Raw genomic sequence first — 10,975 nt, 5'->3', positions numbered from 1 at the left:
TTCTATAACAAAAATCTGCTTCCATCTTTCACATATGTGTTGAGCCAGGTCAATTTTTGTCCATCTGCCTACTATTTGCTGGAGAGAGCATTCATCAATCTCAGAAGGAAAATATTTCCAGTGATCAATACTTTTTTTTTTAAAGGGTATTTTTCAAATGAGTAGTCGGACATAAAAAATATAAAAGAATAACTTTATTAAACATACAAATTCAAGAACATTCAAGTTTTGTTGTTTTTAAAGCTTACGGTATGAGGAGACAGAGCCCGTCAGCGGTGGTGGTTTCTGTATGTACTATGCTTACCAAATAGGGTGGGCAGACACACCGACTCGAATGCACAAAGTGACAATGTATGTTTTATGTCCTTAGGCTGTTTCTATACTGTAACCCTACTAACCTACTCACCGGGAAACTTCTCAGCAGACCCATATCCCTAGACTTACCTCCCACAGAAAGAGTTAGATATATTGTCAATGATATTTATCATTTTGGAATGTAGTAATATATAAGTCTCCATCTCTGGTCCTCTTCTACTTTACCCACTCATCTCTCTTCCCAACACACCCAAGTCTCTAGTAATCAACCTTCTCTGAGCAGGACCAATTTAGTTATAACAGGATGTAGAGATCTCAATCACACTATGCAGAGGAAAAAAATCTCCAACAATATTCTCAAGGTTGTATTTATTTTTCCTTTTAGCCAGCAACCTAATTACACCTAAGACAGCGAGAAAAAGAAAAGTATTTTGGACCTTCAGTATTCACCTTGGCTCTGCAGCTTCCCTTTAAACAACCAGTGTACGCAGTGAGTTCCCAACTGTATACACATGCAATAGTTAACAAAGACCCCAGAAACTTTGTGGAAAGCACCATATTATTTCCAAGGAGAATGTGTCAGGTGGGGAAAGAGAAAGTGGAAAAATCAAGAGAGAAACCATTAAGAAAAACATGGCAATTCACACAAAATATGCTTTAACAAATACTTTGAAAAATGGATAAATTCAGTTTTAAGTGATATTACCCCCAACATTCTCTCATTAATTTAGTGTTCGGAAGTATAATATATGCCTCTAGAAGAGGAAATGATCTCCTTTACCTACAGAATGGTTAGAGCACCAGCACCAGGTTGAGTTTTCCAGAAGTAGACATAGGTCACAGTTTAAAGAAACCACTAACATCTTTTGACTCACTTAGTCCTGATCACATCCATTAATTTTAAGACTTACACCTGAAACTCCTATGTACTAGGCTGAAACAGCTGCTTTTTCTGTGTATGGCAGTGAGAAGTAATTAGGGAAGCTAAAGATCTGATTCTACTTGGGTAGATCTAACTCAAAGATCACGTAGTTAGCCCAAAGAACTACCCAGGCATTTTAAGTAATCCATATTTTAGAATCTGCCAAAGAGCAAATACTAAAATTTTAAAATAAATTATTCATCCTGCTTGCCCTGGTCTCCAATCAAAAAGTTACAGCTATTACAAAGAACTCTTTTTCACCCCCTCATAACACAAAACAGCAAACATTACATGAAGAACGATAATCACAAGCTTACATCTTTAAAAAAAGGGTGCAACAAAGCCTCTTCTGCTGTTATTCTTGAAGCTGGATTTAGATCTAGAAGTTTATCAAGCAGGTCGTAAGCTTCATCAGGTACCTCATTCCAGCCTTCTAAATTGGTAGTGTCCGTATTCAAACTACCCCCACAACCATTAATGTTCCCTTTATACAAGGAATTCCCTGAGTGCTGTGCTTGAGGTGTTTGTATAAGGTGAGAAGCTTTATGGTCAATCTTCTCGGAAAAAGTTGGGTCACGAGAAGCAAGTCCCTGTATATCACTTGTTAATTTGGGAGTGTTAGAATCAATACCTCTGAGCTTCTCACAGAGTTTTCTCAAGTCTTGTGCTGGGACTTCTTTGCTACACAATACTGATTTGCCTAAAAAGGAAAAAATACATGTATTTTATATTATCTGAATATATCAGAAGCCTCTCTCATAAGAACGATGCAAGTCCAACCATGCACTTCGTAGATATATTTATACTGTGTGTGAGACAGAGCACCACATGCTAATATTTAAGTTCTGTTTTGTACTATATAGTAGTAAGTAGAAAGCACACAAACAGGCAGTAGTGTATTATCTTGGCCTTATATTTCCTTATTAAACAGAAATGTGGGGGCGCCTGGGTGGCTCGGTCGGTTAAGATGTGACTTCAGCTCAGGTCATGATCTTAGGGTCCTAGGATTGAGCCCCATGTGGGGTTCCCTGTTCAGCTGGAGTCTGCTTGAACTTCTCTCCCCCTGCCCCTCCCCCCACTCTCTCAAATAAATAAATCTTTAAAAAATTTTGTTACAGACCATGTCAGGCATTTGTTTTAGCTCAAGGTTTTTCTGAATTTCTTTGACAGAACTCAACAAGTACTTGATGACAATCCACAGTGGGGCCAGCTCTATGAGTTGAGGACAGTGAGGTAAGTTATACACAACAGAAGTAAAAGTACTCCCACTGCTAATCCCAAGCAAGCTATTTCTTTGGGTCTTAAAGGAGAACTGTGACTACTGAAGTTTTGAGTCCTTCTGTATTCAGCCCAAAGTTACAGTAAGATATGACTGAAACAGCTGAACAAGTCCTACTAATAAAACTGAGACAAGTACTACCTGGCATTATTATTTTTCTAATAGAACAAGCATTACAATGATAAACCTTTAAAAGCCCTTGCCTACTATCCTGACACTTACCCTAGAATGTTTTTGTGTTGCATGTTGTGCTTCCATTGTTGATCCTCACTGTAACTTTGACTACAGATAGGGGAGATTTAAGCTCTTCAACAAAATGTTTTGGTGTTCATTCTCTGATAAACTTCATGTTCATGAAGTTCTCAGCAAGTTATTCAACAACAGATGAAAAGTTTTCTCAATCAGTTGAGAATAAATATGTGTAAGAATGTCTAGGAATATAATTTCCAAGATCTCAATCTTGCCTTCCATTTATTGTCACTTTCCCTTTATATGTGTGTACTATTTCACCGTATTACCTCAGATAAAATTTTCTTATAGTAGGTGCAAGAAAGCTACAAGTTGTGGATTGACTTTGCTGCAGAAACACTTTTTGGTAAGCCTCTATCACAAAGCTTTCTTCACAACCACCACCAAGTTTTTCTGATGGGATTGGACCGTAGCAGTGGTGTCTAAATAAGGGGCAATCATTTTTGCAGTGGTTCTTAGAAGTTGTTCTTGGTCAAAATCACTTGTTTTTTCAAACAAGCCTGGACCTTCCTATCTATCATATTTTTCTGAATCTTATTTTCCAGGAAGGAGTGGGGTGAGAAAGCATACGTATTTTTTTAAGTTCCTCAGATAATTTTGATCTGGACCCCTGATGGAAGACCCACTGATCCTGGGGCTGGGCACAAAGCAGCCCAGCTACTTTTGAAGCGGGCTGCCTGAAATTTTGTCCCACACGGGTGTTCTATATCATGTGCTAGCATACTGACTCAATCACAGCCACCCACTTTGGAAAACATTAACTATAATTGTATGTGGAGAATAAATACAAGGTATTTGATTTCAAGTCATTGGCCAGAACAAGGCTGAGATAATTCTCAGGTGCCCTATGAAGTAAACTGCATATCCCAGTCTTGGAAGTGTAAGAACTTGGATAGCTTAGGAGATGATTTCCCATGTCCAATATATGCTTACAATAATAACTCCATCAGCAAAGGTGTTCTGCTCATTTCTCCTCTTTGCTACCCTAATCCTAAGGAATCTAACAACTAACACACATTTTATTATCTTCCCTACAATAGTCCTTATTATGCTGTATCATAATTAACTGTTTATTGTTGGTACAGACTAAGATCACTTAAGGCAGGCCCAAGAACACCTGATACTTAAAAAATATAACAATTTAAAACATACTATTAAAAATATTTATATAATAAAGTCAAACGATAACTACAGGGAGTTATTCCTTATTTTAAGATTATAAAGTTGAATTTTAAATATTTAAATAGCACTTTGTGCTTGGTAAGATTAAATGATTATATAGAAGAAAAGTGATAAATTATTTTCTTACACAATGCAATTAACTTTAGAGCAACAGAGAAATTTTGTACCTAACATCAGAGAATTTTACGAACACAGAATATGTTTATTTGTAAAGAGAATTTCATAATAATTTGATTTATAGGAGATAATAAAGGCATTTGTTTTGTTCTAGGAAATAAAACTGCTTACCAAAAGTTTTAGCAGCTTGGATAGTTTCCCTGGATCCACGAATTGTCATAATTTGAGCCAAAGCAGTTAAATCATCACTTGCTTTATAGAATGGGTATCGCCCACTAAGCAAAGAGAGGAATATGACACCTGCAGACCACATGTCAATTGCTGTAACAGAAAACAAACTTTAAAAAAAAATCCCAAATCTGTAATTTTATCACCAATAGTCAGTTTATATCAATGTTACATCCATAGTTCTCAACTTTTGCTGTGCAAATTATCTTGAGCCTTACAAAAATTCTGATGCCCAGGCCCACTCCCTCAGAGATTCTGACTTAATTGTTCTGGAGTATGGCTCAGGCATCAGTATTTTTTTTAAGTTCCTCAGATGCTATAGTGTGACATCAGGACTGAGAAATCCTGGTCCAACATTCTTAATACAAAATACAATGTCTTCTTTCTTAAGCAACATGTTAGTAAGTTTAAAGGATATTTCATCATTAGAAAACAATAAGTAGATATGTATTTTATAAGATCAAAAGAAATCCAAAAATAGCTATGTGGGAAAAATCTGGATGCTCCTCAAGAATTACCCACCATAGTGAAAGTGGTTTATTTTAGTGAAAAGTACTGAACATCAGAAGCTTTTCTTCAGCCAGGTGCTAACCCTAACTTCTGCTATAGAAACTTTAATCTCTAGAATTCTGGCAGTTAACATTAATACCAGCCCAGGCTCACGTTAAGAAACTATTTTTTTCTTTTAGGGACATCTTCTCTCCTAATTGTTGACCTCCTAGTAAGTCCAAGTTATTTGCTCTCTATTCCCTTGGATTTGTATCACCTGCCTTTCTTCGTTCCCTCAGTACATCTGCTTCCTCCTTCGACATTCTCTCCAAGCCTTAAGGCTGAGGTTCCTCAGAGTTCCAACTTCTTCTTCCCCTGTATACTCTCCCTGACTGGATCCATCTACCTCATGGCTTTAACGATCTTTTCTGTACTGATGACATTCAACTGTATTTCCAGCCCAGACTTCCCTGAGCTTGACTTTTATTCTGTTGGACATCTCTGTGTCTCACAAATATCTCAAGCCAATTATGCCCCAATCCACCTTATCTTTCCTTGTAAACCAGTTATTTATTCTCCACCTTTGTGAATGACACCCATTCAAGTCCCCTAAGCTAGAAATCTGATAAACTCCTGGGTGCCTTTTCCTTCACCACCCCAAACCCAAATCCCACACCCAATTATCTACCAAGTGCTACCTTTCCAATCCTTCACCTCTTTTCATTCCTATTAATGATGCCCTCATTCAGGCTTTCAGCATCTCACTTGGACCACTGTAAGCCACCACTCTCCAAAACCTATCCACTCTGTATACCTGCCAGCATGATCCAGTTAGAACATAATTAATACCATGTCTTTCCCTTGAATAACTTTCCAACACTTACAGGATACAGCCCAAGCTGTTTAACATGTGTGATTTGACTTGTCTACCTATTACCAGGTTTATTTCTCACCATTCCTTCACTTCCATCTTACATTCTAGCAACACTAAACTTCCTGTTTCCTATGTGACTAGACCATTCTGTTTCTTGAGATCCTCTGCTCATTTATCAATGCCAACCACCCACTCCAATTTACATCTCTTCTCAAGAGGTTCCCTCTTCTGTAAATTTCCTTCCATACTCCCTTCAGGTAAGAATAGTTAGGTATCCCTAAAATACCTTGTATAAAGATTTATAACCATCCTCCACAGGTTTTTATTATTTGGACAGTATGCAGATACTTTCATTCATTTTTTTGTATCATTAGCAAGTTAGAATATACACAATGGGTGAATGTATTTCTTTGAAGTCCATAATCCAAGCGAATGGTAAGATTCATTTACTCAAGACTTTTCCTGGGTTTTGGCTCCATGATAACTTTTGTAGATTATAAACCTTTTCCTTTTTTAAAACTCTTGAATGTTACTGTATTATGTTCACAGTAACAAAAAATAATTTTAATCAAACACACAAGTGCATCACAGAAGACTTTTGGAGTATTGGGCGAACAGATAAAAAGCTGCCAAGTCTCAAGTTAGCAAAGACTACTAAACACAATTTTTCTTCCAAAACAAAATTCCTGGCAAAAATCATCTTGTAAATAGATAAGCAAGATGTAATCTACAGGAAAAAATTTGTTAAAAAAAAAAAAAAGCAACACTAGGAGTAGAAATTTTCATTAATAGCATGATCTCAAAAATGGGACTGCCACACTGCTACAACCACTTATATAATTTATTAAAAGCAGAAAAACACTAATATTAGTAAAACATAAAGATCATAAAATAAAATATACCTGGGATAACCAATTCTAATTGAGTTCTGTATTTGTAGTGCAACATACCTGTAGTTTGATTGGGGCACTTTGTCAAAACCTCTGGTGCTCTGAATCCCGGTGTACCTGCCCTAGGGGCTACCTGTTGCCGCCTTATGATGATGAAATAAGATTTTTCTAGTTATGTTAAAGTTTATTTAAAACCACAAAGTAACACTTATTGATCTATTTCATAGTAAATTCTGTCTTGATATCTATATAAATGTTATTTATAAAGCAAATGATAATCCAGTGTGATGAAAATCCTAGATTTTTGTTTCTACTGGTCCCTCCCCCCTCTACCCACAAATAACCAGGCCTTATTCCAGAAAAATTTTAAGGTAACTTCCAGGTATAAAAATAGGTAGTAGATGATAAGGACCCTAACAGAAAAATGTAATACAACAGAATTGAATACAACAGAATTCAGAGGTATAAAAATTCATGTCTGTTTGGAGTGATATCATGAAGTTAGTTTCTGATATACTTATTCTCATATATTTGGGTTAGGAGAGGTTCATGAAAGCTCATGCAACTTTTGAAAGAAAGGGAGGAATTTATGGGGCTAAGAGTAGGAAGTGGGAGTGAGAAAGACACTATTATTTGGTTCTGGTTATTCTACATAGGTGGAAATAAAGAAAGAAAAGATTAAATCAGAAAACAAAATGTGTGATTCTAAGGTTCCAAAAAAACTCCCCTACCCCCACCAAAATTATTTGCATATAAGAGCAAATGTGTTTTTCAAAGAGCATATAAATGTCAAATGAACAATACATGACAATAGTTATCATTTGCTCTTCAAGGTACCTCTCCTGACATCAGCGTCTGTATTGTTTCTTTCCTCACACTAAATCAATTACCCACCAAAATCAATGCAATTTCTAATCTTGTCTGGCAGCATGCTGGTGATTTTATAGCACCATCAGAACACATTACCTTGAAAGGCAAATACTGCAAACTTTATCTGTTGCATAACAGTCACAGGTCAGGCTAGCTGAGCAAGAACTGGCAGTTTTCCTCATCACACCACTATTCATAACTTTTGTAGAAATAGCCTTCTTTTTTGTTGCTAACTTTCTAGATAGTACATCCCCAGTCTTTGACTGCTTCATAAGCTGTAAAAGAAAAGTCATATTTCCTATTTTCATAATATTTAACATGATACCTTCAAATGCTAGTATGGCAAAACGTTAACAGTAGAAACATAACTTTTAAAACTGCCGAATGTGCTGCTGGATTTTAAGTAAACAGTTGTCTATTATTTAAGATCTTTTTAAGTTTTCCTGTTGAATAAACATTTTAAAATTTACTAAATAGTCCTCAATTGGTAAATACTTGACTTACACTTTATCAGAACTTTTCCTGATTTATGTTACAGAAGTATAACATAGTTACGTTCTAGTGTCTAACTCCATTTCAGAACTGTAAACTGCACAATTACATTGGCTAAAATCAGTTTTAATTTGTTGCTCATGCTATCTAGCTGTTACAGGATATCATAAGTCAATTTAAAACCATTTAACATTGATTACAATTTCGTAAACGTTACAAACATCTTTACACTATCACCTGTGTGTCAGAAATGTGTTAGTTATTTGGAGCTCACATTCTAGCCAATGAGAGAAAAGGCCTTAATGTTCTAAATGTTCCTTTAGAAAAGAGCAACAACAGTCAACTAACCAAAAATGATGAAAAATTCCACCAGAAAAGTTCAGGAAAAAAACTGGAGAAAATTGTTGACAAGATGCTCAAAGCAGTTAATACCGTCTGCCACAGCAAAACTCTACTTTTAAAAACTTAGTGATAATAAATACTAGTCTACCAATCCCTAAATTCTCTTCAGTGTACGACTGACTGATGATTGCACTATGAAGCTACATTACTTACTTTCACTGCAGGGCTCTCATGTGAAATGGAGCTGTGTATATTGAAATTTCTTTCTCCAAAAACAGAGCGCTGGACAGAAAGGCCTACAGATCCCTCCTACAATACCAACAAAAACAAGGAAAATAAGGATTATATCTGTAACACTTTCTGCCAGCCGTACTCTGCCAGTTTTGAAAGAGTTAAGTGACATGAAACAAAAACAGCTGCATCCAAGTCATTCTCAGGCACCAAAACACTTCTGTGAAAGGAGAGAATAGTCTAGACAGAACTCTTAACACCCATACAATGTTAATCATAATCCACAAATAATATATAACTAAAGAATTTAAAAACCACCTGCATGGATGTTACATTTTTGCTGTGCAGCTAAAATGGAGATAGACACTTCAGAATTTTTCCCCTATAACTAATGTTTTCTTTTAAAAAGGATAATTAATCTGAACTTGAGAACATGCAGGGAAAATTTGTTATTTTCCATATTTGTTACATAACGTAATGACAGACACATTATAAATCTACCGAGTAATTTCAGTTTTGAAATGGTAAAACAATCCATTATAAATCTTAGTGGAATCTAATCCATTTGATATGTAACAAATGTAAAAATAATTTTTTTAATTGCAAGTATTATCCTGGTATTATATCTCCCTCTGTTGGATGAGGAAGTACATTTCTAAAACCTTATTAGTATTTAAGAAATAAAAGAGGTAGAACCTTTCCATCTTTTCCTTGTTTAATCTGACTTTGTGCATGTGCGTAGGGCCTTTTAACAGAAGTTTTCATGGTGGGCTGCTGATCCAACTCCTTAGGTGCTGCTGGGCCACTCAATGAAATCTTGTTTCCTGTGATTACATGGGATTTATTTTGTGAACAACTTTCCTGCTGAGCTTCAGACTGGACAAATTTGAGAAGCTCTATTTTCGTATCATGGGTTCCTTGGGCCAAACCAAAGTCTACCAATGCATACCTAAGACAGACAAAAGTAAGCATTTTTACTTCTGTGTAACAACTAAAGCTTAATAACAATATGCTCAAGTCATATTCATACAAAAGTTAATTCTTACGGGATCAATTAAGAATTTATAACATTCTTGAAAAAAGACAAGAAAAATGAGTTTATAGACAAGGTAATGATTTAGTAGCTAACTAGGCTTGAAAATTAAAAAATGATACATCCCATACACACACAAAAATCTTTCTGCCCTTTCTCCAATGGCCTGTGCTAACAACGCAGACAAGGACTGCAGGATAGAAGCCCAATCCTTTGTTCTCTTACAATGGCAGAGATGGCATCACAGTAGATAATTTTTAACTAAACAAGCTTAAAAAATTTAATTAAAATCATGGGTTTAAAATTTGATTTAAAGAAAATTAAAAAGACAAGTCAGAAGTATAAAATTCAAGAAAAGAAGTTATAATTCTATACTCCCTAACATCCTCAGTGTGACCGATTGTATACTGAACAGTATTAAAGTTAGGTTTTCAGCTTACAATGCCTCTATCTGTATAACACACACACACACACATATAAACATATACGATATAAATATACATAAAAACACAACTTTAGTGTTGAAACAGGAAATTGGCTATCATGTGGGCAATCCTCTCCTTTACTCAAAAAGAAAAATGAAGCCCAGAGATAAGAGCAATGTGAAGGTCAAAAAGGCCGAGACCTTTTCTAAGTTTCTTTTAGCTAAGTGATATTTCCACTGAACCATGGTATATCCAATGATGTACACTGCTTTACCAATAAAATTTTATCTTTTGTTTCACTGTATTTCCATTCCCCAACCACAATGAAAATTTGAAACAAAAAAAAATCTGTGCATGGCTGCTGCAGAATGTTCTGTATCTCTGAGATGAACCCCATAGCACAAATTCTTTCAACTGTAGTTATTTTCTGGTAATTTTTCATACTTACTTTTTCAGGCGCCTATTATATAAAAAATTGCTGGGTTTAACATCACGGTGAACAATACCAAACTGATGAATGCGTTTCAAAGCTTTGAACAGATTAAACATATATTCCCGTACTTCTTGAAAGGAAAGAGAATTCAAAATGTCCTAAAATAAAATTATGAATAAGGTCATAAAATTGTTTTCAATTATTTAGCCAATAAAAATTCAGGAAGTATTAACACCTACCAAAAAGGACTCATGCTCCAGATATGGCATAGCAATAACCACATGATCATTTTTCCTAAAGCAGTATTTAACTCCCATGACATTGTCTTGCCCCCTAGTGGAAAAATGCATAATGAACTTTAGAGGAAAGGTCAAATGAATTGAAATTTTGTGCTCAGTTTCTTTAAAAATGAAGTTTTAGCAATGCATAAAAAACTACTTAAAACCAACTTGTAAGATAGTATACATGTTTGACCTGTACACGATAAAGTTTAAAAAAGAAAGCACCAGTTATGAGGTTACTATAATAATTCAAACATGAGATAATTATAGTTTTAAATTGGGGAAATGACAGAATGAGAAAGACAACATGAATAACAAGAATG

General features: G+C 35.4%; 1 protein-coding gene across 4 annotated transcripts in view; it reads right to left on the bottom strand.

The window, feature by feature from the left end:
- Window positions 1–205: 205 nt before the first annotated feature.
- CDC7 (cell division cycle 7) overlaps window positions 206–10,975 on the bottom strand; it is a 32,369-nt gene continuing 21,599 nt past the window's right edge. For 2 of the 4 annotated variants that reach the window (XM_027614633.1, XM_027614642.1), the window contains 8 exons: window positions 10,611–10,704; window positions 10,387–10,529; window positions 9,177–9,429; window positions 8,463–8,558; window positions 7,512–7,690; window positions 6,606–6,688; window positions 4,236–4,385; window positions 206–1,937 (listed from right to left, as the gene is read on the bottom strand). In XM_027614633.1, the coding sequence (XP_027470434.1) occupies window positions 1,543–1,937; window positions 4,236–4,385; window positions 6,606–6,688; window positions 7,512–7,690; window positions 8,463–8,558; window positions 9,177–9,429; window positions 10,387–10,529; window positions 10,611–10,704 (1,393 nt within the window). In that variant the 3' untranslated portion in view covers window positions 206–1,542. The remainder of the gene's footprint in view (window positions 1,938–4,235; window positions 4,386–6,605; window positions 6,689–7,511; window positions 7,691–8,462; window positions 8,559–9,176; window positions 9,430–10,386; window positions 10,530–10,610; window positions 10,705–10,975) is intronic. The other 2 variants (XM_027614641.1, XM_027614646.1) reach the window with 2 other exon arrangements.

The sequence above is a fragment of the Zalophus californianus genome, chromosome 4, assembly GCF_009762305.2.
Source record: "Zalophus californianus isolate mZalCal1 chromosome 4, mZalCal1.pri.v2, whole genome shotgun sequence".
NCBI classification, from domain to species: domain Eukaryota; kingdom Metazoa; phylum Chordata; class Mammalia; order Carnivora; family Otariidae; genus Zalophus; species Zalophus californianus.
Note: the sequence above shows the minus strand (reverse complement) of the source record. Positions and strands in the feature narration are given on the sequence as shown.